The sequence below is a fragment of the Gobius niger genome, assembly GCF_951799975.1.
Source record: "Gobius niger genome assembly, chromosome: 1".
Classification (NCBI taxonomy): Eukaryota; Metazoa; Chordata; class Actinopteri; order Gobiiformes; family Gobiidae; genus Gobius; species Gobius niger.
In genome coordinates this window covers 695,149-721,894 of record NC_136852.1, presented here as the reverse complement: position 1 = coordinate 721,894, position 26,746 = coordinate 695,149, and the positions used below count along the sequence as shown (strand labels likewise).

General features: G+C 40.9%; 2 protein-coding genes across 2 annotated transcripts in view; one reads left to right on the top strand and one right to left on the bottom strand.

Annotated features, from left to right (window-relative positions):
• Positions 1 to 3,155: 3,155 nt before the first annotated feature.
• Positions 3,156 to 3,450, bottom strand: triap1 (TP53 regulated inhibitor of apoptosis 1). The gene has a single exon (XM_079565177.1). The coding sequence runs from the start codon at positions 3,412 to 3,414 to the stop codon at positions 3,190 to 3,192; it is 225 nt and encodes a 74-aa protein (XP_079421303.1). The 5' UTR covers positions 3,415 to 3,450; the 3' UTR covers positions 3,156 to 3,189.
• A 3,037-nt stretch (positions 3,451 to 6,487) lies between these two features.
• The window catches only part of supt5h (SPT5 homolog, DSIF elongation factor subunit), a 36,809-nt gene continuing 16,550 nt past the window's right edge, over positions 6,488 to 26,746 (top strand). Inside the window, 18 exon segments of the mRNA XM_079551442.1 lie at positions 6,488 to 6,644; positions 6,812 to 6,940; positions 8,967 to 9,123; positions 9,383 to 9,466; positions 9,652 to 9,721; positions 11,989 to 12,057; positions 12,163 to 12,228; positions 12,293 to 12,323; positions 15,132 to 15,200; positions 16,151 to 16,402; positions 16,540 to 16,629; positions 16,759 to 16,829; positions 18,258 to 18,363; positions 19,420 to 19,510; positions 19,581 to 19,717; positions 21,829 to 21,984; positions 22,118 to 22,264; positions 24,430 to 24,576. Of these exon segments, the coding sequence (XP_079407568.1) occupies positions 6,845 to 6,940; positions 8,967 to 9,123; positions 9,383 to 9,466; positions 9,652 to 9,721; positions 11,989 to 12,057; positions 12,163 to 12,228; positions 12,293 to 12,323; positions 15,132 to 15,200; positions 16,151 to 16,402; positions 16,540 to 16,629; positions 16,759 to 16,829; positions 18,258 to 18,363; positions 19,420 to 19,510; positions 19,581 to 19,717; positions 21,829 to 21,984; positions 22,118 to 22,264; positions 24,430 to 24,576 (1,839 nt within the window). The 5' untranslated portion in view covers positions 6,488 to 6,644; positions 6,812 to 6,844.

The following is a 26,746-nucleotide window of genomic DNA, read 5'->3' as shown; positions in this document are numbered from 1 at the left end:
CCCTCCCACTAAAAACATGTACAATAGGCTGAATGGTGGTGGGCAGATGTGTGTAATAATACCAGGAGTAATTTGGCATCCGCACAGTGAAGTGAAGATTACTGCGCGGATGCCAAACTACTCCTGGTATTATTACGCCTTACAATATAGTCCCCCCTTTTATCCGCTTAGAAAATCCACATGGTTTAATTGTGTGTAATTATACTTTGTAGTGGAACACTTCACGTAACCATATTTAAATAGGGAAAACGTGGAAGAGCTTGGTAGCTTCTATCTTGACCTGTTTTGGAGCTATAGAGGAGAGAGGGAGAGGCTAAATGCTAACGCCGTCTGTGCTGTGTTTACGTGACTGAAGATCAGACAGGTCCTAAAGAACTCGTCACAGCTCAGGTAAGAACATATCTCAGTGTGGAAAAACGCTGGCCTGTTCCTTTAAATCAGTATGACAAAAATATGACTGAACTTACTTTCCTAAATGGTCACTTTTTTATTGGACACTAGTTTTGACACTTCTTTACTGGACACTTCTTTATTGGACACTAGTTTTGACACTTCTTTATTGGACGCTAGTTTTGACACTTCTTTACTGGACACTAGTTTTGGACACTTATTTATTGGACACTAGTTTTGACACTTCTTTATTGGACACTTCTTTATTGGACACTAGTTTTGGACACTTCTTTACTGGACACTTCTTCATTGGACACTAGTTTTGGACACTTCTTTACTGGACACTTCTTCATTGGACACTAGTTTTGACACTTCTTTATTGGACACTTCTTTATTGGACACTAGTTTTGGACACTTCTTCATTGGACACTAGTTTTGACACTTCTTTATTGGACACTTCTTTATTGGACACTAGTTTTGACACTTCTTTACTGGACACTTCTTCATTGGACACTAGTTTTGACACTTCTTTACTGGACACTTCTTTATTGGACGCTAGTTTTGACACTTCTTTATTGGACACTTCTTTATTGGACACTAGTTTTGGACACTTCTTCATTGGACACTAGTTTTGACACTTCTTTATTGGACACTTCTTTATTGGACACTAGTTTTGACACTTCTTTACTGGACACTTCTTCATTGGACACTAGTTTTGACACTTCTTTATTGGACACTAGTTTTGACACTTCTTTATTGGACACTAGTTTTGACACTTCTTTATTGGACACTAGTTTTGGACACTTCTTTATTGGACACTAGTTTTGGACACTTATTTATTGGACACTAGTTTTGGACACTTATTTATTGGACACTAGTTTTGACACTTCTTTATTGGACACTAGTTTTGGACACTTATTTATTGGACACTAGTTTTGACACTTCTTTATTGGACACTAGTTTTGGACACTTATTTATTGGACACTAGTTTTGACACTTCTTTATTGGACACTAGTTTTGGACACTTATTTATTGGACACTAGTTTTGACACTTCTTTATTGGACACTAGTTTTGACACTTCTTTATTGGACACTAGTTTTGGACACTTATTTATTGGACACTAGTTTTGACACTTCTTTATTGGACACTAGTTTTGACACTTCTTTATTGGACACTAGTTTTGGACACTTATTTATTGGACACTAGTTTTGACACTTCTTTATTGGACACTAGTTTTGACACTTCTTTATTGGACACTAGTTTTGACACTTCTTTATTGGACGCTAGTTTTGACACTTCTTTACTGGACACTAGCTTGGTAGCTTCTATCTTGACCTGTTTTGGAGCTATAGAGGAGAGAGGGAGAGGCTAAATGCTAACGCCGTCTGCGCTGTGTTTACGTGACTGAAGATCAGACAGGTCCTAAAGAACTCGTCACAGCTCAGGTAAGAACATATCTCAGTATGGAAAAACACTGGCCTGTTCCTTTAAATCAGGGGTGTCCAAAGTGCAGCCCGCGGGCCAAATGCGGCCCTCAGACCAATGTTTGGTGGCCCTTGGGCTGCTTGCTGAATCGGTTCACATCATCAGAGCTGGTCCTTTTTATTTAATATGTAATAATTCTACACAATTCTAACCAAACAACGAACCTTTTACTGTGAGACGGAGCTGCATGAAGGTTTTAAGCATAAATAAAGGCATGAGGCACAATTTAAACCTCTGCTACTCGAAGGTTTTGTGGAACCAACCACCGACCCCGGCCCTTCACCCCGTGTACGCTCCAATATGTGGCCCCCCATGAAAAAAGTTTGGACACCCCTGCTTTAAAGCTTCAATAATGGATTTAATGAAACGTATGGTGTTAAATCACACATGTTCATATATATATATATATTGTTCCTCATTCACACATTAATGAACACGTCCATGGAGTCGGTTCAGTGAAGTAATAAAACAGAACATTATGATTGAACCGTTGCTTTAATTCCAGCTGCACTTTGTCCAAAACTGAAACTAAATCATGTTTTTCTTTCATCGATGTTTGTTATTTTTGACACTTTCAGAAGCGAAACATCCGCTGCTTTAAACAATACCAAACACATGTCATCAACACAGTCATGAGCCAGGGGGCGCTGTGGCCCAGTCCTGCAGCTGCACCGCACAAACAATCACAACAGCTGCTTTAAAGTCATCATCTGTAAGCTCCTCCCCCTCCCTCCTGACTGGACCTGACACAGGAAACGCTCGCCTCATTGGTCGGCGCGGGAGGGGACTAGACTCTGATTGGTCGATGAGATCAGGGAAGGCGGGACTTAACAAGAAATGACACAGATGTTGTTACTTTACATGAAAATGCAGCAGATTTAGCAGAACGTTTAGAACTTCCAGACGTAAGCTCCTCCCCCTCCCTCCTGATTGGACCTGACACAGAAAACGCTCGCCTCATTGGTCGGCGCGGGAGGGGACTAGACTCTGATTGGTCGATGAGATCAGGGAAGGCGGGACTTAAGACATGACACAGATGTTGTTTACATTACATGAAAATGCAGCAGATTTAGCAGAACGTTTAGAACTTCCAGACGTAAGCTCCTCCCCCTCCCTCCTGATTGGTCGATGAGATCAGGGAAGGCGGGACTTAAGAAATGACACGGATGTTGTTACATTACATGAAAATGCAGCAGATTTAGCAGAACTTTTAGAACTTCCACAACCCGGAAGTCACGTTCCCTTTAGTCCCGTGGCCCCTGGCTCATCTCCGGGGGCCCCTCAGCTCTGGGGCCCCTCCGCTCCAGGCCCCCTCAGCTCTGGGGCTTGTCTTTGGCCGGGCCCATGAAGTCCACCCCCTCGATGGGGATGTCCTTGTCCCGGATGGCCTTGTGCACGCAGCGCTGGTAGTCCCGGAAGCGCTCGGTGCACGGGTCCGCGCTCCGGTCGCCCTTCAGGAACTTCTCCGCGAACCAGCGGTTGAAGCACTGGTCGTACTCGCGCTTCAGGTCCGTGCACGCCTCGCCCACGCTGTTCATGGTCCGGGAGGAAGGAGAGGAAACACACGGGAGGAGAAGAGCGAGGAGCGCAGGACGCAGGGCGGAAGTGTCTCCCGCAGCGCCGACACGGGATTGGCTCGTGTTACGTCCGTGCGTGACGGAGACGCGCGACGCAGACAGACGCTCACTCCGTTTGTTTATCCCGAACTTTATTATTAACCTCTTAACTCCCGCCTGAACCGAGAGGGTCTTTTTCCTCACGTCATCACATTCTTTTAACATCATTTTTTTGTTGGGTTTTCAACTCATTTATGTCACTTTTTTGTCCTTTTTTTTGCCACATTTTATATTTTTGTCATTTTTTCATCAATTTTTCAATTTTTTATCAAATTTTTGTCATTTTTTTTGTCACATTTTTATCATTTTTTTGTCATTTTTTTGTCACATTTTTGTCATTTTTTCATCAATTTTTGTCATTTTTTTGTCACATTTTTGTCATTTTTTCATCAATTTTTGTCATTTTTTTGGTCATTTTTCATCAATTTTTTTGTCAAATTTTTATCACATTTTTTGTCACATTTTGTCACATTTTTGTCATTTTTTGTCACATTTTTGTCAATTTTTTTGGTCATTTTTCATCAATTTTTTTGTCAAATTTTTATCAAATTTTTGTCACATTTTTTGTCACATTTTGTCACATTTTTTGTCACATTTTGTCACATTTTTTGTCACATTTTCTCATTTTTTGTCATTTTTTTGTCACATTTTTGTCATTTTTTGTCACATTTTTGTCATTTTTTGTCACATTTCGTCACATTTTTGTCATTTTTTGTCATTTTTTTGTCACATTTTTGTCATTTTTTGTCACATTTTTGTCATTTTTTGTCACATTTTTGTCACATTTTTTGTCACATTTTTTGTCACATTTTCTCATTTTTTGTCACATTTTGTCATTTTTTGTCACATTTTGTCACATTTTTGTCATTTTTTGTCACATTTTTTGTCACATTTTTTTGGTCATTTTTCATCAATTTTTTTGTCAAATTTTTATCACATTTTTGTCACATTTTGTCACATTTTTTGTCACATTTTTTGTCACATTTTCTCATTTTTTGTCACATTTTCTCATTTTTTGTCATTTTTTGTCATTTTTTTGTCACATTTTTGTCATTTTTTGTCACATTTTGTCACATTTTTGTCATTTTTGGTCACATTTTTTGTCACATTTTTGTCATTTTTTGTCACATTTTGTCACATTTTTTGCCACATTTTGTCACATTTCCATCATTGTTTTCGTCTCAGTTCTGTCTCTATTTTCACACCTTTTTCCCAGAAGCTTTTGGATTGGGGTAAAGCCAAACTGGAGAAAAAGTGCTCGGTTCAGGTGGGAGTTAAGGGGTTAACATGTGCAACAGGAAAACAAAGTGTGTAAAGTCAGAGCAGGACATAAACAAAACACTAAAATAGAAAAAAAAAGAAAAATACAGACTGATACAGAATGATAGTTTTGTTTTTCAGAACTGACCTTATACATAATGAGAACATTTAGGACAAGTTCTTTATTCTATATCCTTTATAAATGATCCATAAATGTCGTCCCACGAGCCTCTGGAGAACATCGATCACAAAACACGCTTCTGTAGATTAGATAGAACACTTTTCTTTATTCCAAACCCGGGGCGGACTGGCCATATGTCCGTTCTGGAAGAGCACAGAGGGGCCACTGGCTCTGGGGCCACCGGTCCCGCCTCAACCGAGCTTTACCCAAATCTAAAAGCAAAACAGAGCGAGAAAAAGAGGATGAAAACAAAGCAAAAAATGTGCCGGAAAAGCAACAAAAAGTGACAAAAAATTTAATGAGAAAACATGAGAGAAACACAGACAAAAAAAACTGATAGAAAAAATAATGAACAAAACAAAAATGTGACAAAAATGTGGCGACGTGACGAAAAGTTTCCATCACTTTTGTAGGTCTTAGCTTTCAAATGAGGCGTTGCATTGTTGCTCTCCAGTCTTTTAGATTTTGGTAAAGCCCGGTATTAAAAAACATGAATCTAAAAGGAATGTATGGTGCACCACAAGGTTCAATTTTGGGACCATTATTATTTATTATTTATATTGATGACCACCTTTCCAGTTCTTTTTGCTGATGATACCAATCAAAAAAAACTGGGGACAATGCTCTCGGTTTAGGCGGGGGGTAAGAGGTTGAAATATGGATTTGTCACATTTACGCTAATTTGGGCCAGACTGGTCAGAGTCCAGGGCTGTTTTTCCAAACTACAGCAAACTTTCAAATCATGAAATATTACAGCGTCACCGCATGAAACCACAGCAAAAGTCGCGCTAAATCTGAACGTACGTGAATAAAACGTGATTAAACAAAGTCACATCAACTAAAACAACACTTTGATTTTTTTGTTTTGTTTTTGTTCTTTTTGTGCTCATGTCAGGAAGGAATATTTATGTTGCAAGTCATATGGTCGACACACAACATCCAGGCAAAACACAGAAAACTGAAATTTAAATAGATACATCACAGCTGTGGCAACAACACTATATAGACAGATTAAAAAATAATAAAAAATAAAATAAAAAAAATAAAAAAAAAACATCAACAAAAACAATAACATCTGAAAGGCCTAGTTTTCAAACACATATAAGTAAATTTACTGGGGTAAATTTGGGAAACATTGGAAAAATTTAAGAAATAATGTGAAAATTTGGGGCAGATTGGGGTAAAAATTGGGGAATGAAACGTGAGAAAATGTGAAGATATTTAGGGGGGAAAATAAATAAATAGATTTTTTTTTTTAATTCAGGGAAAAAGAAAATATGAAAAAATTGGATTTTTGTTTTAATTAATAAAAGGTAACCGCTCACTTAGATTAAGCATCGGAGAAGAATAAAAAATAAAATAAAAATAAAACTGGCGAAAAATATGTAAAGAAATATATTAAAAAAATCATAATTGAAAAAAAAATATACACAAACATATAAATAAAAATAAATACAGTACCCAACACTTTGATTTCAATCATCGTCGAAATAAAAATAAAACCGATCGTTATACTTTTAGTTTCTGCTGTTTCTGTCGGAGTGGGCGCTCTGTCCAGCCTCGCGAGAACCAGCTGCGGAAGTCCCTCCAACTCTCGCGCAGCGCCGAGCTCCATTTGAGGAAAGAAACCGGATTAAAAGTGACATTTGTGACCGAACAGCGTTGAGTAAACTCCACCGGAGGCTTCACGCGAGCGCGGGCCGTGATCCCAGTGAGTCCGCGCGGGTCTAACTGCCGTGAAGCTGCGGTTTGGAGCCAAAGCTACCCGGATGCTAACCGCGTTAGCTCAGGCCCGCTGTGATTGTTGTGATTAGCATTAGCTCAGCGTTAGCTTAGCATCGGCCGCGTTTTGAAAAGAGTTTTTTTTCTTGTTTTCAGATTCGTGAGGGGGAACAGGGGAGAGCGGGAAACATGTCGGACAGTGAGGACAGCGACTTCTCCGACAACCAGAGCGAGCGGAGCAGCGACGGAGAGGCGGAGGAGGCGGAGGAGGTGGAGGAGAACGAGGTACCCGGAGACAGGCGCTCTGCCCCGGCGGCGCTCACCGGGAGGAGGCGCTGGGGCTGCGGAGACTCTAACCTCACTAAAGAGTGTTTTATCAGACTCACGTCACTAAAACATCTGCTCTGAAACTGAAACGTACAGTATTTAAGTCACACCGACACAGATAGTTAAGTTAAAAGACCTGGAGGGAAAGGAACGAAGAAGAAACAAACAAACACAGAAGCGTTTCGTCCAATCCAAAATATTTTCAGGCAGAACGGAATATTTTGGTCATTTACACGTGTCCAGTGTAGTAGTAGTAGTACTCTGTTACATATACTCGAGTAACTTTTCATTGGCTTAGGTCTTAGCTTTCAAATGAGGCGTTAGACTGGCCTACAGAGTTTGGGAATGTGATGTCATATCGCTAAGCATTATGGGATTAGCAGCAATAATAAACTAATGGAGATTTTAAAAGTGAAAACACTGGAGTCACTGTTCACTCTCGGACACCACAGTGAGTTACGGCTTTATCTCCACGTTTTATACTGTTTTTAGCTCATGTTAGTCCATGGATTTGCTAACAGCTGCAAAGATGGCGGATCTCCAACTGGAATTTCCCGAACTCTATAGGCTGTGAGCTTTTAGATTTGGGTAAAGCTGAACTGGAGAAAATGCACTCGGTTATGGTGAGAAGTGGTTATGTAAGGATTAAACCCCTCGGAGCCGCGTTAGCCGGTTCTAACGCCCGACACAGTGTTGTTCCTCCTGCATTATAACGTCTAACGCGGCTCCTCGTTGTTTAATCCGCTTATACCAGGGTCCCACAAACCTAACATTTATAATAAATGTGTTTTTCATTGACTAAAGTCACTAAATCTGCCAGACTACGGGACTATTTTGTGTGGGTTATTAGCCGGTCACTGAAGGCTGGTCTCAGAGCGAGTCATTCTCCGCAGCTATTACGAGGATCTCAGTCAGGCTCAACGACACAACATCAGCACAGAATCACAACACAACAGGACTAACCCGGAAACACTTTTCCCTGAAAAAATGACAGAAAAATGACAAAAAAGGACAAAAAAATGACAAAAAATGACAAAAAAAAATGACAAAAAAAATACAAAAAAATGACAGAAAAATAACAAAAAAATAACAAAAAAATACAAAAAAATGACAAAAAAAATACAAAAAAATACAAAAAAATGACAAAAAAAATACAAAAAAATGACAGAAAAATAACAAAAAAATAACAAAAAAATACAAAAAAATGACAAAAAAAATACAAAAAAATACAAAAAAATGACAGAAAAATGACTAAAAATGACAAAAAATAACAAAAAAATACAAAAAAATACAAAAAAATGACAAAAACAAAACAAAAAAATGACAAAAAAATGACCAAAAAAAATACAAAAAAATGACAAAAAAATACAAAAAAATGACAAAAAAATGAAAAAAAAATGACAAAAAAAATATTAAAAAAAAGGACAAAAAAAATACAAAAAAATGACCAAAAAAATGACAAAAAAAAAAAAGATGAATAGCCTTAACCGTTTCCAATAGAAATGTAAAGCTCATATGTTATTAACAGTAGCTAACCTAGCTGCTCACTCTCCTCTACAAACATTTAGCAAACACTAAATCCATCTCATACGTTCCTGTCAGTCACTAATTACGCCTTTATCTGACTCAGCTGTGTCAGGCGTTGCTATGGCGACGCCACAGCGGAGTGACATCCCAGTGATTTAACTACCGGACTACGTGTGCGGTTACACCAAAATAATGCACCAGCCAATCAGAGTCCAGTATCACCCAGACCATGGTGTAATGTGTGATAAATTTTCCCACGGCACTGCAAGAGTAAAGATATTTAATTACACATTACTGAAGTAGAAGTAAAAAGTACAGTCTAATACACACAGTAACTGCACTCTGGTTTGAACAGATCAGAAGTTAAAGAGCAGGGAGACAGACAGATGTTTACAGATGCTCTGGTGGTTCTGCTGGAGGGCTGTGTGGTGGCCCTGATGTAACTGTCTGTGTTCAGGACGAGGGTGGGAGCCCCGTGGGCAGTGACAAAGTCGCAGAGGAAGAGGGAGAGGACCTGGACGATGAGGAGGAGTACGACGAAGAGGAGGAGGAAGAGGATGAAGATCGGCCAAGGAAAAAACCCCGACACGGAGGCTTCATCCTGGACGAGGCTGGTACGATCCGGAACAACACTAAAGATCACAGACCCTGAACCAGCTGGTTAAAGCCGAGTCACAGTAACAAAGAAACAGGACGAGTTTCTCTGTTTATCTGAAACTCTGTCTCTGCACTGGTTAAATCAGCTCTGGCTCACAGTTTATTAAGCTCTATGGGCGGGTGAGACGTCTGGACCCTCTCACTCAGACATGCTCATCAGAGGCTTCTGTTTGTCCACACTGGTCTGCTCTACATGACTCTTTGTTTGTTGGTCAGATGTGGACGATGAGTACGAAGACGAGGACCATTACGGAGAGGAGGCAGAGGACATCCTGGAGAAAGGTATTTCCCTCAGCGTCTGTGATGACATCGTGTTTTATTACAGAGACGTAAACTTAACTCTCCCCCCTCTCCTCTCTCCCCCCCCTCCCCCCCCCGTCCCCTGCTCCTGAGCAGAAGACGCTGAAGGTAAGCCCCCCTGTCGTTAGTATATGTCCCCCTCCCTCAGTGACCCCCCCGTGACTCTGTCTCTGCTGCTGCTTCAGTGTCGAACCTGGACCACATGGCTCTGGACGAGGACCACTCCGGGTCACGCCGTCTGCAGAACCTCTGGAGGTAAATGAAGCGGCGCTGATACCGCTCCGATATCGCTCCGATAACGCTCCGATACTGCTCCGATATCGCTCCGATACTGCTCCGATACTGCTCCGATACTGCTCTGATACCGCTCCGCTCCGATATCGCTCCGATACTGCTCCGATATCACTCCGATATCGCTCCGATATCGCTCCGATAGCGCTCCGATACTGCTCCGATATCACTCCGATATCGCTCCGATATCGCTCCGATAACGCTCCGATAATGCTCCGATATCGCTCCGATATCACTCCGATACCGCTCCGATATCACTCCGATATCGCTCCGATATCGCTCCGATATCACTCCGATACCGCTCCGATATCGCTCCGATACTGCTCCGATATCACTCCGATACCGCTCCGATATCGCTCCGATACTGCTCCGATATCACTCCGATACCGCTCCGATACCGCTCCGATACTGCTCCGATATTGCTCCGATACCGCTCCGCTCCGATACCGCTCCGATACTGCTCCGATACTGCTCCGATATTGCTCCGATACCGCTCCGCTCCGATATCACTCCGATACCGCTCCGATATTGCTCCGATACCGCTCCGCTCCGATATCGCTCCGATACTGCTCCGATATCACTCCGATACCGCTCCGATACCGCTCCGATACTGCTCCGATATTGCTCCGATACCGCTCCGCTCCGATACCGCTCCGATACCGCTCCGATACTGCTCCGATATTGCTCCGATACTGCTCCGATACTGCTCCGATATCACTCCGATACCGCTCCGATACTGCTCCGATATTGCTCCGATACTGCTCCGATACTGCTCCGATATTGCTCCGATACTGCTCCGATATTGCTCCGATACTGCTCCGATACCGCTCCGATATTGCTCCGATACTGCTCCGATACTGCTCCGATATCACTCCGATACCGCTCCGATACTGCTCCGATATTGCTCCGATACGGCTCCGATACTGCTCCGATATCACTCCGATACTGCTCCGATATTGCTCCGATACGGCTCCGATATCACTCCGATACCGCTCCAATGCTGCTCCGATATCGCTCCGATACTGCTCCGATATTGCTCCGATGCTGCTCCGATATTGCTCCGATACTGCTCTGATACTGCTCCGATGCTGCTCCGATATTGCTCCGATACTGCTCCGATATTGCTCCGATACTGCTCTGATACTGCTCCGATACTGCTCCGATATCGCTCCGATATCACTCCGATATCGCTCCGATACTGCTCCGATACTGCTCCGATACTGCTCTGATACTGCTCTGATACTGCTCCGATATCACTCCGATATCGCTCCGATACTGCTCCGATACTGCTCTGATATCGCTCTGATATCACAGTCGCTCCCACAGACTTTCCAGTCTTGGACGTAACAATATTTTGTTATTTTATAAGTTTTTTTCAGAGGGATTTTTAAATATCTAATTCCTCGCCTGATTTATTCAGCTTTGAACCTAAAAAAAAATTTTCACTTATGATTAGTTTATTTAAAAACTAAAGTCGTCGTCACTAATACGTCAGTAAAATAGAACCAAACATTTTAATCTGGCTCAATCCATTATTTAGATTTAGGGCTGCAACTAACGATTATTTTTACGATTAATCGATTAATCGCTTGGCTGTGAAAGGTGCATGGAAATTTTATTTTTTCCATTTTTTTTATCACATGAAGCTAAAGTGGCGGCGCTTGAGGACATGTTGATGGAGTAAACTTAAAGTAAACGTTTGTAGGAGGCTCTTTGTGCTAATTCTGCTTTCTGATTGGACGAGACAAAGACAGATATTTATGAAATTTACGATGTACAAAACACTGCAGACCCTCACTTTAAAAACAAAGTAGGTTTTCATCCAAAATACATAATTGTCATGTCTTTTTTGCTCTACTTTAGTCTGTGTTCACTAGAAAACGATTAATCGATTACTGGAATAGTTGACAACTATTTTAGTAATCGATTAGTTGTCGATTAATCGATTAGTTGTTTCAGCCCTATTTAGATTTCATTGCCCAAAATATATTTTATTGCTCAAAATGCCTTATCTTTATGTGAAATATAAAATGGCTGATCTCATATTTTTTTATTTATATACATTTAGCTTCTCCCTGTTCACCTGCAGATGTTTACTTCCTTTTCTTTCCCCTGAGTTTCTTCTCGTTTTCCCACATTTTCTCGACATTGGGACAAACTGGATGTTGTAAAGTTGCAGATTTTCCATGATTTTGGAGAAAGATCTGACTGGTGTTCTTGTGTTCCTGCAGGGATTCCCGAGAGGAGGCTCTGGGCGAGTACTACATGAGGAAATACGCCAAGTCTTCAGGAGGAGAACAGTGCGTGCCTTCACCTCCTCCACCTCCTTCACCTCCTTCACCTCCTTCACCTCCTTCACCTCAGATCACTTTGACCCGTTAGCTTGAACCTGTTTGTGTTTTCAGTTATTCTGGAGGATCTGAGGAGCTTTCTGACGACATCACGCAGCAGCAGCTTCTCCCCGGAGTCAAGTAAAAACCTCTGAAAACACGTTTAACCTTTGCTCTGATTCACTAACGCCTCTGTTTCCATCAGGGACCCCAATCTGTGGACGGTCAAGTGTAAGGTCAGTGTTTATCTGAGGACCACGGGGTTCATCTGAGGACCAGAGGGTTTATCTGAGGACCAGAGGGTTTATCTGAGGACCAGAGGAGGGTTTATCTGAGGACCAGAGGGTTTATCTGAGGACCAGAGGGTTTATCTGAGGACCAGAGGGTTTATCTGAGGACCACAGGGTTTATCTGAGGACCAGAGGAGGGTTTATCTGAGGACCAGAGGGTTTATCTGAGGACCAGAGGGTTTATCTGAGGACCAGAGGGTTTATCTGAGGACCAGAGGGTTTATCTGAGGACCAGAGGGTTTATCTGAGGACCACAGGGTTTATCTGAGGACCAGAGGGTTTATCTGAGGACCACAGGGTTTATCTGAGGACCACAGGGTTTATCTGAGGACCACAGGGTTTATCTGAGGACCAGAGGAGGGTTTATCTGAGGACCAGAGGAGGGTTTATCTGAGGACCACAGGGTTTATCTGAGGACCAGAGGGTTTATCTGAGGACCACAGGGTTTATCTGAGGACCACAGGGTTTATCTGAGGACCACAGGGTTTATCTGAGGACCAGAGGAGGGTTTATCTGAGGACCAGAGGAGGGTTTATCTGAGGACCAGAGGAGGGTTTATCTGAGGACCAGAGGAGGGTTTATCTGAGGACCAGAGGAGGGTTTATCTGAGGACCAGAGGAGGGTTTATCTGAGGACCAGAGGAGGGTTTATCTGAGGACCAGAGGAGGGTTTATCTGAGGACCAGAGGGTTTATCTGAGGACCAGAGGAGGGTTTATCTGAGGACCAGAGGGTTTATCTGAGGACCAGAGGGTTTATCTGAGGACCAGAGGGTTTATCTGAGGACCAGAGGGTTTATCTGAGGACCAGAGGGTTTATCTGAGGACCAGAGGGTTTATCTGAGGACCAGAGGGTTTATCTGAGGACCAGAGGGTTTATCTGAGGACCAGAGGAGGGTTTATCTGAGGACCAGAGTGTTTATCTGAGGACCAGAGTGTTTATCTGAGGACCAGAGGGTTAATCTGAGGACCAGAGGGTTTATCTGAGGACCAGAGGGTTTATCTGAGGACCAGAGGAGGGTTTATCTGAGGACCACAGGGTTTATCTGAGGACCAGAGGGTTTATCTGAGGACCACAGGGTTTATCTGAGGACCAGAGGGTTTATCTGAGGACCACGGGGTTTATCTGAGGACCAGAGGGTTTATCTGTGGACCAGAGGGTTTATCTGAGGACCAGAGGAGGGTTTATCTGAAGACCAGAGGGTTTATCTGAGGACCACAGGGTTTATCTGAGGACCAGAGGGTTTATCTGAGGACCAGAGGGTTTATCTGAGGACCAGAGGGTTTATCTGAGGACCAGAGGAGGGTTTATCTGAGGACCAGAGGGTTTATCTGAGGACCAGAGGGTTTATCTGAGGACCAGAGGAGGGTTTATCTGAGGACCAGAGGGTTTATCTGAGGACCAGAGGGTTTATCTGAGGACCAGAGGGTTTATCTGAGGACCAGAGGGTTTATCTGAGGACCAGAGGGTTTATCTGAGGACCAGAGGGTTTATCTGAGGACCACAGGGTTTATCTGAGGACCACAGGGTTTATCTGAGGACCAGAGGGTTTATCTGAGGACCAGAAGAGGGTTTATCTGAGGACCAGAGGGTTTATCTGAGGACCAGAGGAGGGTTTATCTGAGGACCAGAGGAGGGTTTATCTGAGGACCAGAGGGTTTATCTGAGGACCAGAGGAGGGTTTATCTGTGGACCAGAGGGTTTATCTGAGGACCAGAAGAGGGTTTATCTGAGGACCAGAGGGTTTATCTGTGGACCAGAGGGTTTATCTGAGGACCAGAGGGTTTATCTGAGGACCAGAGGGTTTATCTGAGGACCAGAGGGTTTATCTGAGGACCAGAGGGTTTATCTGTGGACCAGAGGGTTTATCTGAGGACCAGAGGGTTTATCTGAGGACCAGAGGGTTTATCTGTGGACCAGAGGGTTTATCTGAGGACCAGAGGGTTTATCTGAGGACCACAGGGTTTATCTGAGGACCAGAGGGTTTATCTGAGGACCAGAGGGTTTATCTGAGGACCAGAGGGTTTATCTGAGGACCAGAGGGTTTATCTGAGGACCAGAGGGTTTATCTGAGGACCAGAGGAGGGTTTATCTGAGGACCAGAGGAGGGTTTATCTGAGGACCAGAGGAGGGTTTATCTGAGGACCAGAGGAGGGTTTATCTGAGGACCACAGGGTTTATCTGAGGACCAGAGGGTTTATCTGAGGACCAGGGGGTTTATCTGAGGACCAGAGGGTTTATCTGAGGACCAGAGGGTTTATCTGAGGACCAGAGGGTTTATCTGAGGACCAGAGGGTTTATCTGAGGACCAGAGGAGGGTTTATCTGAGGACCAGAGGGTTTATCTGAGGACCAGAGGGTTTTTCTGAGGACCAGAGGGTTTATCTGAGGACCAGAGGGTTTATCTGAGGACCACAGGGTTTATCTGAGGACCAGAGGGTTTATCTGAGGACCAGAGGGTTTATCTGAGGACCAGAGGGTTTATCTGAGGACCAGAGGGTTTATCTGAGGACCAGAGGAGGGTTTATCTGAGGACCAGAGGAGGGTTTATCTGAGGACCAGAGGGTTTATCTGAGGACCAGAGGGTTTATCTGAGGACCAGAGGGTTTATCTGAGGACCAGAGGGTTTATCTGAGGACCAGAGGAGGGTTTATCTGAGGACCAGAGGAGGGTTTATCTGAGGACCAGAGGGTTTATCTGAGGACCACAGGGTTTATCTGAGGACCACAGGGTTTATCTGAGGACCGTTTGTTTCAGATCGGAGAAGAACGAGCCACAGCCATCGCTCTGATGAGGAAGTTCATCGCCTACCAGTTCACCGACACAGTGAGTGCTTCTACACAAACACTGCTAACGCCAACACTGCTGCTAATGCTAATACTAACACTGCTGCTAACGCTAACACTGCTGCTAACGCTAACACCAACACTGCTGCTAACGCTAACACTGCTGCTAACGCTAACACCAACACTGCTGCTAACGCCAACACTGCTGCTAACGCTAACACCAACACTGCTGCTAACGCTAACACTGCTGCTAACGCTAACGCCAACACTGCTGCTAACGCTAACACTGCTGCTAACGCTAACACTGCTGCTAACGCTAAGACCAACACTGCTGCTAACGCTAACACTTCTGCTAACGCTAACACCAACACTGCTGCTAACGCTAACACTGCTGCTAACGCTAACACCAACACTGCTGCTAACGCCAACACTGCTGCTAACGCTAACACCAACACTGCTGCTAACGCTAACACTGCTGCTAACGCTAACACCAACACTGCTGCTAACGCTAACACTTCTGCTAACGCTAACACCAACACTGCTGCTAACGCTAACACCAACACTGCTGCTAACGCTAACACTGCTGCTAACGCTAACACCAACACTGCTGCTAACGCTAACACTTCTGCTAACGCTAACACCAACACTGCTGCTAACGCTAACACTTCTGCTAACGCTAACACCAACACTGCTGCTAACGCTAACACTGCTGCTAACGCTAACACCAACACTGCTGCTAACGCCAACACTGCTGTTAACGCTAACACTGCTGTTAACGCTAACACTGCTGCTAACGCCAACACTGCTGCTAACGCTAACGCCAACACTGTTGCTAACGCTAACGCCAACACTGTTGCTAACGCTAACGCCAACACTGCTGCTAACGCTAACGCCAACACTGCTGCTAACGCTAACGCTGCCGCTAACATAATAATGAGTTTATAATGACTTTATAAAGTGTTTATAACATCCTGTAATGATGTGTTGCAGCCGCTGCAGATCAAGTCGGTGGTGGCCCCGGACCACGTTAAAGGCTACATCTACGTGGAGTCGTACAAACAGACGCACGTGAAGTCGGCCATCGAGGGCATCGGGAACCTGCGCATGGGGCTGTGGAACCAGCAGATGGTGCCCATCAAAGAGATGACCGACGTCCTGAAGGTGGTCAAGGAGGTCACCAACCTCAAGCCCAAGTCCTGGGTCCGACTCAAGAGAGGCCTGTACAAGGACGACATCGCTCAGGTCAGATGTTTCAGTGTATCTTATATCATGAGCGACTGAGGACAGATGTTTGAGTGTATCTTATATCATGAGCAGACCGAGGACAGATGTTTCTGAGGACAGATGTTTGAGTCTGATGTTTGCCCTGGTCTCCTCAGGTGGACTACGTGGAGCCCAGTCAGAACACCATCTCCCTGAAGATGATCCCTCGCATCGACCTGGACCGGATCAAGGCCAAGATGAGCCTGGTAGGTTCTGGTGCGAGCGTGAAGAGCGAGTGTGAAGAGCGAGTGTGAAGAGCGAGTGTGAAGAGCGAGCGTGAAGAGCGAGCGTGAAGAGCGAGAGTCTGACCTGTTCCTCTGTATGTTCTCCCGCAGAAAGACTGGTTCGCCAAAAGGAAGAAGTTCAAGAGGCCGGCGCAGAGGCTGTTCGACGCAGAGAAGATTAGGTACGAGCTGCTTCTACAGGAACACTTGGCTCTGTAGAGTCTGCATGTTCTCCCCGTGTTCTCCTCGTGTTCTCCCCGTGTTCTCCTGTATGTTCTCCTGTATGTTCTCCTGTATGTTCTCCGACATACAGACCGTATTTTATATATTTTTATGTTGAAAACGTTTGCGTATAACTTCAGAACCATTAGAAGCTGTTTTTGTTTTAGAATCTGCTGATTTTCTTTATCTTTAAGCTCCCTCCACAGCGCCCCCTGCTGTCACAGTTCAACACTGACACAGTCTACAGCAGGGGGAGGCAACGTCAGGCCCGGGGGCCAAATCCGGCCCTCCAGCACAGAACCTCTGGCCCTCAAGATGATTTTGAGAAACATTATCACACAAATCAGAGAGAACTTTTAACATTATTAGAGTTAAATGGGAGAAAGAAAGGTAGAAATACTGTGAATACACCCGATTAGGTCAGATATTATGGACAACACTGACATCTGAAGGAAGTGCACTGGGAAAAGAATAATTGTTTTAAGGAAGAAATGACATAAATCTACTTGAAGTAACAGATTAAATCTAAGGTTTGATTAGATTTGGTCTGGTCTTAGACGAGATAAAACCTCTGGTAGTCGTTATTCTCTTAATTCAGATAATTTTGTGTCATTTCAAGTGAAAAACAATTATTTATCTGATTCCAAGTGGGTTTTATTCTTGTTTCTTTGGCGCTTTAGCGTTTGTATCTTGGATCAGTTCAAACCGATTCAAATTCAACATAGAAGAACTTTAATTCAAGCAATTTTAAGTCATTTATCTCATTTAAGAGGCTCATGTTTCCAGTGTTGTGCTTTACTCTGGGCCCTCGGTCTGTTTACAATTAAGAAAATCGGCCTCTGCCAAGAAAACTTGCCCTAACCCTGCGTTAAAGTAAAGTCAGTGGTTCCGAAGCCAAAACCACTTGACATTTGCAGAAATAAAGTTCTTCACTTCAGGCTGTAATGGTGAGGTTCGGCCTCCACGATGCAAACTCCCCTGGTCTGCAGTTTAGGAGCTTCATACACAGGATTATGGACCAGACATTTGGAAAAATTGCGCCAAAATTATCGGCAAAGGCCAATAAAGATCCCCCAAAATCGGCACCGGCCTGAGACAAACCTCTAGTGTCTGCTTCGGGAGGATAACTGAAAGATGAGCAATGTTCTTCGCTGATATATTCCCAAACATCAGCGATGTTCTGCAGACCTTTGTCACAGAGTAAACAGAGTAAAGCCGGAGCTGGAGGAGGTTTTATGAGGAGCTCGTTCCTCAGCCTCAGCATCGCCTTTTGTGGACAAACACCAGGACAGCGTCTCCTCCAGACCCTGTGAAGCTCTCTCCTCCTGTGACCGGGCCTCATGCCTTAGTGGTTATCTTCTGAAGCTCGTGCTCTTGTTGTGCTGCAGGTCTCTGGGCGGAGAGGTCAGCCACGACGGAGACTTCATGATCTTCGAGGGAAACCGCTACAGTCGCAAAGGCTTCCTGTTCAAGAGCTTCGCCATGTCGGCCGTGGTCAGTCTGAGTCCTCGAAAACTACTGACCGTGATGAGGTCGTACTGTCGCAACACGCCACATACGTGTTAGCATGTGCTGCAAACATGTGCTGCAAACATGTGCTGCAAACATCTGCCTTCCCCTTTCTTCTGTCATTTTTAACCTCTTAACTCCCGCCTGAACCAAGAGCATTTTCTCCAGTTCAGCTTTACCCAAATCCTGTAGGCCAGTGTAACGCCTCATTTGAAAGCTAAGATCTACAAAACTTTTTGGGGGGGAGTATTCAACTCATTTTTGTAACTTTTTTTTCATTTTTATTTTGTTCATTTTTTTGTCTTTTTTCGTCACTTTTTTGTCTTTTTTTTGTCTTTTTTTTGTCTTTTTTTGTCACTTTTTTGTCAATTTTTTTGTCATTTTTTCGTCCTTTTTTTGTCTTTTTTTTGTCATTTTTTCGTCACTTTTTTTTGTCTTTTTTTGTCTTTTTTTGTCATTTGTCGTCACGTTTTTGTCACATTTTTTGTCACATTTTTTTTGTAAATTTTTGTCTTTTTTTGTCATTTTTTCGTCTTTTTTTTGTCATTTTTCGTCATTTTTTTGTCTTTTTTTTGTCATTTTTCGTCACTTTTTTGTCACATTTTTTTGTCACATTTTTTGTAAATTTTTGTCTTTTTTGGTCATTTTTTGTCACATTTTTGTCAAATCTTCATCGTTTTCGTCTCAGTTTTGTTGCTTTTTTCCAGAAGCTTTTGGATTGGGGTAAAGCCAAACTGGAGAAAATGTGCTCGGTTCAGGCGGGAGTTAAGGGGTTTTCCTATATTCCAAATCCCAAATTTTCCCAATTTCTTTTACAATTTTTTTTACTATTTGTAAATGTTTCCCCCCATTTCTCGACATTGTGGATAATCTCGATATCGTAAATTTGCACGTTTAACTAAAATGGTTGTTTCCTCGAATTTGAGAGATTTCACCGACGCTTTGGTAAAGTATTGAGATGGTTTCTTCAGCTTTAGCCTCGCTTTATACCTGAGTTAGTCCTACTGTTGTTTCACGAGGAAAATAACCGGTGTGGTGCAGATCACAGACGGAGTGAAGCCCACGCTGTCGGAGCTGGAGAAGTTCGAGGACCAGCCTGAGGGCATCGACCTGGAGGTGGTCACCGAGTCCGGTAACGGAAGCTTCAAACCTCTCGTTCCTCCGTCGGGAAGCGCAGCCTTCACCTGTGGGTTTGTCTGCAGGGAAAGAGCGCGAGCACAACCTCCAGGCAGGAGACAACGTGGAGGTGTGTGAGGGGGAGCTCATCAACCTCCAGGGGAAGATCCTCAGCGTGGACGGGAACAAGATCACCATCCTGCCCAAGCACGAGGACCTGAAGGTTTGGCTCACCAGGCTTTACTTTGGGTGTTTCTCCTCAATGTGTTTGTGGTTTCCAGGTTTCCAGATCCAGGCCGTTCCTGAATGTGTTGTTGTTTCCAGGTTTCCAGATCCAGGTCGTTCCTGAATGTGTTGTTGTTTCCAGGTTTCCAGATCCAGTTCCTGAATGTGTTGTTTTTTCCAGATCCGTCATTTTTTCGTCACTTTTTTGTCACATTTTTTGCAATTTTTTGTCACATTTTTGTCATTTTTTTGTCAATTTTTTGTTGTCTTTTTTTGTCACTTTTTTTGTCAATTTTTTTTGTCTTTTTTTCGTCACTTGTGTCACATTTTTTGTCATTTTTTTGGTCTTATTTTGTCATTTTGCCTGTTTCCAGATCCAGGTCGTTCCTGAATGTGTTGTTGTTTCCAGATCCAGTTCCTGAATGTGTTGTTGTTTCCAGATCTGAATGTGTTTGTTGTAGATCCAGGCCGTTCCTGAATGTGTTGAATGCGTCTTTTTTTGTGTGTCATTTTTTGGTCACATTTTTGTCATTTTTTTGTAATTTTTTTGTCTTTTTTCGTCACTTTTTTGTCACATTTTTAGTCAATTTTTTTGTCTTTTTTTGTCATTTTTTCGTCACTTTTTTGTCACATTTTTTGTAATTTTTTGTCATATTTTTGTCATTTTTTTGTCGCTTTTTTGTCAATTTTTTTTGTCTTTTTTTTGTCACTTGTGTCACATTTTTGTCATTTTTTTGTCACATTTTGTCATTTTTTCATCACTTTTTTGTCACATTGTTGTCATTTTTTTGTCATTTTTTAGGTCTTATTTTGTCATTTTGCCTGTTTCCAGATCCAGGCCGTTCCTAAATGTGTTGTTTCCAGATCCAGATCCAGTTCCTGAATGTGTTGTTGTTTCCGGATCCAGTTCCTGAATGTGTTGTTTCCAGATCCAGGCTGTTCCTGAATGTGTTGTTTCCAGATCCAGGCCGTTCCTGAATGTGTTGTTGTTTCCAGATCCAGTTCCTGAATGTGTTGTTGTTTCCGGATCCAGTTCCTGAATGTGTTGTTTCCAGATCCAGGCTGTTCCTGAATGTGTTGTTTCCAGATCCCGTTCCTGAATGTGTTGTTTCCAGATCCAGGCTGTTCCTAAATGTGTTTGTTGTTTCCAGATCCAGGCCGTTCCTGAATGTGTTGTTGTTTCCAGATCCAGGCCGTTCCTGAATGTGTTGTTTCCTGATCCAGTTCCTAAATGTGTTGTTTCCAGATCCCGTTCCTGAATGTGTTGTTTCCAGATCCAGGCTGTTCCTAAATGTGTTGTTTCCAATTCCCGTTCCGTTCATTTTTGTCTTTTTTCGTCACATTTTTGTCACATTTTTTAGTTAATTTTTTGTCCTTTTTTTGTCACTTTTTTGTCACATTTTTTGTCTTTTTTGTCACATTTTTGTCATTTTTTTTGTCAATTTTTTGTCATTTTTTTGTCTTTTTTTGTCACATTTTTGTCACATTTTTGTCACATTTTTGTCATTTTGCCTGTTTCCAGATCCAGGCCGTTCCTGATTGTGTTGAATGTGTCTTTTTTTGTCACATTTTTGTCACATTTTTGTCATTTTTTCAACACTTTTTTGTCATTTTGCCTGTTTCCAGATCCAGGCTGTTCCTAAATGTGTTGTTGTTTCCAGATCCAGTTCCTAAATGTGTTGTTGTTTCCAGATCCAGTTCCTAAATGTGTTGTTGTTTCCAGATCCAGTTCCTAAATGTGTTGTTTCCTGATCCAGTTCCTGAATGTGCTGAATGTGTCTTTTTTGTCTTTTTTTTCGTCACTTTTTTTGTCACTTTTTTGTCACATTTTTGTCTTTTTTCGTCACATTTTCGTCACATTTTTATCTTTTTTTGTCACTTTTTTGTCATTTTTTTGTCATTTTTTTGTCATTTTTTTTGTCTTTTTTGTCACATTTTTGTCACATTTTTTGGTCATTTTTTGGTCATTTTTTTGTCTTTTTTTGTCTTTTTTTTGTCACATTTTTTGTCACATTTTTGTCATTTTGCCTGTTTCCAGATCCAGGCTGTTCCTGAATGTGTTGTTGTTGTCAGATCCAGGCCGTTCCTTAAACCTGTTGTTGTCTCCAGGACCCTCTGGAGTTCCCGGCTCACGAGCTGAGGAAGTATTTCCGGATGGGCGACCACGTGAAGGTCATCGCCGGCCGATACGAGGGAGACACGGGGCTCATCGTGCGGGTGGAGGAGAACTTCGTCATCCTGTTCTCAGACCTGACCATGCACGAGGTGAGTGACCGCCCTCTGCTGGCTCTGTGGGGGCCTCTGTGGGGGCCTCTGTGGGGGCCTCTGTGGGGGCCTCTGTGGGGGCCTCTGTGGGGACCTCAGTCCACTAACCCCCCCCTCTCTCGTGTCTCCTCAGCTGAAGGTCCTCCCCCGTGACCTGCAGCTGTGCTCGGAGACGGCGTCGGGCGTGGACGCCGGGGGGCAGCACGAGTGGGGCGAGCTGGTGCAGTTAGACCCCCAGACTGTAGGGGTCATCGTGCGCCTCGAGAGGGAGACATTCCAGGTACATGAAGAAGAAGAATGGAATTTTCACTTTAGGGAGGGGTTCATGAACACGTTTCCCAACTTCCCAGAGCAGCACTGACTCTTAACTCCCGCCTGAACCCAGAGGGTCTTTTTCCTCACGTCATCACATTTTTTTTCCATCATTTTTTTGTTGGGTATTCAACTCAGTTTTGTCATTTTTTTTTTTTTGTTGTTGTCAATTTTTGTAATTTTTTTGTCGAGTTTTTATCACATTTTTGTCATTTTTTTCATCATTTTTTAATCAAATTTTTGTCATATTTTGTCACATTTTTGTCTTTTTTTGTCCTTTTTTTGTCGAGTTTTTATCACATTTTTGTCATTTTTTTTGTAATTTCTTTGTCAATTTTTTGAAATTTTTTGTCAATTTTTTGTCAAATTTTTGTCAAATTTTTGTCATTTTTTTGTCGAGTTTTTTATCACATTTTTGTCGTTTTTTCATCAATTTTTCATCAAATTTTTGTCATATTTTGTCACATTTTTGTCATTTTTTTCGTCCATTTTTTATCACAGTTTTGTCAAATTTTTGTCATTTTTTTGTCGAGTTTTTATCACATTTTTGTCATTTTTTTCATCATTTTTTAATCAAATTTTTGTCATATTTTGTCACATTTTTGTCTTTTTTTGTCCTTTTTTTGTCGAGTTTTTATCACATTTTTGTCATTTTTTTTGTAATTTCTTTGTCAATTTTTGGAAATTTTTTGTCAATTTTTTGTCAAATTTTTGTCAAATTTTTGTCATTTTTTTGTCGAGTTTTTTATCACATTTTTGTCGTTTTTTCATCAATTTTTCATCAAATTTTTGTCATATTTTGTCACATTTTTGTCATTTTTTTCGTCCATTTTTTATCACAGTTTTGTCAAATTTTTGTCATTTTTTTGGTCGAGTTTTTTATCACATTTTTTCCAATTTTTGTCTTTTTTGTCATTTTTTGTCAATTTTTTGTAATTTTTTTGTAATTTTTTTGTAAGATTTTCGTCACTTTTTTGTCAATTTCTTGTGATATTTTTGCCACTTTTTCGTCAGGTTTCCATCATTGTTTTCGTCTCAGTTTTGTCGCTTTTTTCCAGAAGCTTTTGGATTGGGGAGAAAATGTGCTCGGTTCAGGTGGGAGTTAAGGGGTTAAAGGATCAAACACCAAAACCAATGCTTCAGTTTTCCCCGTGTTTGTGTCAGGTGTTGAACCTACATGTTTTACCCGTGTTTGTTTATCATTATTGTCAATTTTTTTTTGTCATTTTTTGTCAAATTTTTCCCATTTTTTTGTCGATTTTTTATCACATTTTTGTCATTTTTTCGTCCATTTTTTTTAAATCATTTTTTTTGTCAAATTTTAGTTTTTTTCATTTTTTGTCAAATTTTTCTCATTTTTGTTGTTGATTTTTTTAATAAAATTTTTGTCACATTTTTGTAATTTTTTGGTCAATTTTTTAATCAATTTTTTGTCAATTTTTTCCCATTTTTTTGTCGATTTTTTATCACATTTTTGTCATTTTTTCATCCATTTTTTTTTTATCATTTTTTTGTCAAATTTTAGTTTTTTTCATTTTTTGTCAAATTTTTCCCATTTTTGTTGTTGATTTTTTATCAATTTTTTGTCAATTTTTTGTGACATTTTTGTGACATTTTTGCCACTCTTTCATCAATTTTTCATCACTTTTTTGTCAATGTTTTCTCACTTTTTTGTCACATTTCCGTCCATTTTTTTTTATCAATTTTTTGTCAAATTTTTGTTTTTTCATTTTTTGTTAAATCTTTGTCATTTATTTGTCGATGTTTTATCACATTTGTGTCGTTTTTTCATCAATTTTTAATCAAATTTTTGTCATATTTTGTCACATTTTTGTCATTTTTTTCCGTCCATTTTTTATCACATTTGTGTCAATTTTTTGTCATTTTTTCGTCATTTTTCATCATTTTTTGTCGAGTTTTTATCACATTTTTCTCATTTTTTGGTCACATTTTTATCATTTTTTTGTCAAATTTTTATCAAATTTTTGTCATTTTTTTGTCAAATTTTTATCATTTTTTGTCAAATTTTTGTTTTTGTTTTTGTAATTTTTTGTCACATTTTTGTCATTTTTTCGGCAATTTTTTTGTCAATTTCTTGTGACATTTTTGTGAGATAGTGTTTCTCTCTCTCAGGTGTTGAACATGCATGGGAAGGTGCTGACAGTGCGCCACCAGGCTGTGAACCGGCGGAAGGACAACCGCTTCGCTGTAGCCCTGGACTCGGAGCAGAACAACATCCACGTGAAGGACATCGTCAAGGTCATCGATGGCCCGCACTCGGTGAGAAGCTCATGACACTAGACGAGTTCATGTGTACCTGTCTGGTCTTTACACGCAACGACCACAGGGAGGAGCTCAGCTGATGCCTAACCGAGTGAAATCAGTTTGTTCGGTTAACCTCTTAGCTCCCGCATGAACCGAGCACCTTTTCTACAGTTTGGCTTTACCCCAATCCAAAAACTTCTGGAAAAAAGGTGTAAAATAGTGACAGAACTGAGACGAAAACAAGGATGGAAATGTGACAAAAAATTGATGAAAAAGTGGCAAAAATGTCTCAAGAAATTGACAAACAATTTACGAAAATATGACATAAATGTAAAAAAAAAAAAATGACATGAATTTGATGAAAAAATGTATGAAAAAAAATGAAAAAAATGTGATAATGTGACAAAAGATTGATAGAAATGTGACAAAAAAATGTCACAAAAATGACAAAAAATGTAACAAAAAAATGACAAAAATTAGACAAAAAAATGACTAAAAATGTGACAAAAAAATGTCACAAAAATGACAAAAAATGTGACAAAGAAAATTAAAAAAATTAGACAAAAAAATGACAAAAAATGTGATCAAAATGTGACAAAAAAACTAAAAAAAAGTTACATAAAAATGACAAAAAATGACAAAAATGTGACAAAAAAACTAAAAAAAATGTGACAAAAAAACTAAAAAAATGTGACAAAAAAACTAAAAAAATGTGACAAAAAAACTAAAAAAATGTGACAAAAAAACTAAAAAAATGTGACAAAAAAACTAAAAAAATGTGACAAAAAAACTAAAAAAATGTGACAAAAAAACTAAAAAAATGTGACAAAAAAACTAAAAAAATGTGACAAAAAACTAAAAAAATGTGACAAAAAAACTAAAAAAATGTGACAAAAAAACTAAAAAAATGACAAAAAAACTAAAAAAATGACAAAAAAACTAAAAAAATGTGACAAAAAAACTAAAAAAATGTGACAAAAAAACTAAAAAAATGTGACAAAAAAATTACAAAAAATGACAAAAATGTGACAAAAAAATGACAAAAAATGGACAAAAAATATGACCAAATTTGATAAGAAATGGAAGATAATTTTTTTTAAAAAATATATAAAATGTGACAAAAAATTTACAAAAATGTGACAAAAATGACCAAAATATAACAAAAAAATGACACAAATTTAATAAAAATGTGACATAGTAAAAAAAAATGAAAAAAATAAAATAAAAAATGTCACAAAAATGACAAAAATATGACACAAATGTGACATAAATTTGATAAATCGATGAAATAAAAAAAAAAGTCACAAAAATGTCACAAAAAATTACGAAAAAAAAAGACAAAAAAATGACAAAAATGTGACAAAAAATATGACAAAAAATATGACAAAAAAAAAAGACAAAAATTGTTTTTTGCCAGTCGTTACTGGGGCGACAGTGGCACAGATGGTAGAGGGGTCGTATCATGATCGGAAGGTCAGGGGTTCGAATCCCACCTCCTGAAAGTGCACATTGTCGTTGTGTCCTTGGGCAAGACACTTCACCCACACTGCCCCCAGTGTCTGCGTACATTGGTGTATGAATGAGAGTATGAATGGGTGAGTGGATCCTTGCTGTAAAGCGCTTTGAGTGCCTAATGTAGGTGGAAAAGCGCTTTATAAGTTCAGACCATTTACCATTTTACCATTCTTTACGCGTGTGCTCAGTCACGCACAACGACCACAGGGAGGAGCTCAGCTTGGCTCCTCCCCTCTTTTCCCCTGAAGGTCTTTGTAATCTCAGCTGATCACTGCTGATGACCTGCCTGTTGATCTGTCCTGGGCTGAGTTTCAGCCACATGAACATGACAGAGCCCCCAAGATCTGGGCTGTAACTGGGGGTGTCCATGCTTAACCGATTAACCGGTTAACCACTAAGAGATGCCTAACCCAGTAAAATCAGTTTGCTCGGTTAACGGGTGTCTTTAACCCCTTAACTCCCTCCTGAACCGAGTGCGTTTTCTCCAGTTTGGGCTTTACCCCAATCCAAAAGCTTCTGGAAAAAAGATGTGAAAATAGCGACAGAACTGAGATGAAAACAAGGATGGAAATGTGACAAAAAAGTGACGAAAAATGGATGAAAAAAATGACCACACAAGAAATTGACAAACAATTTACGAAAATATGACAAAAATGTGACAAAAAACGAC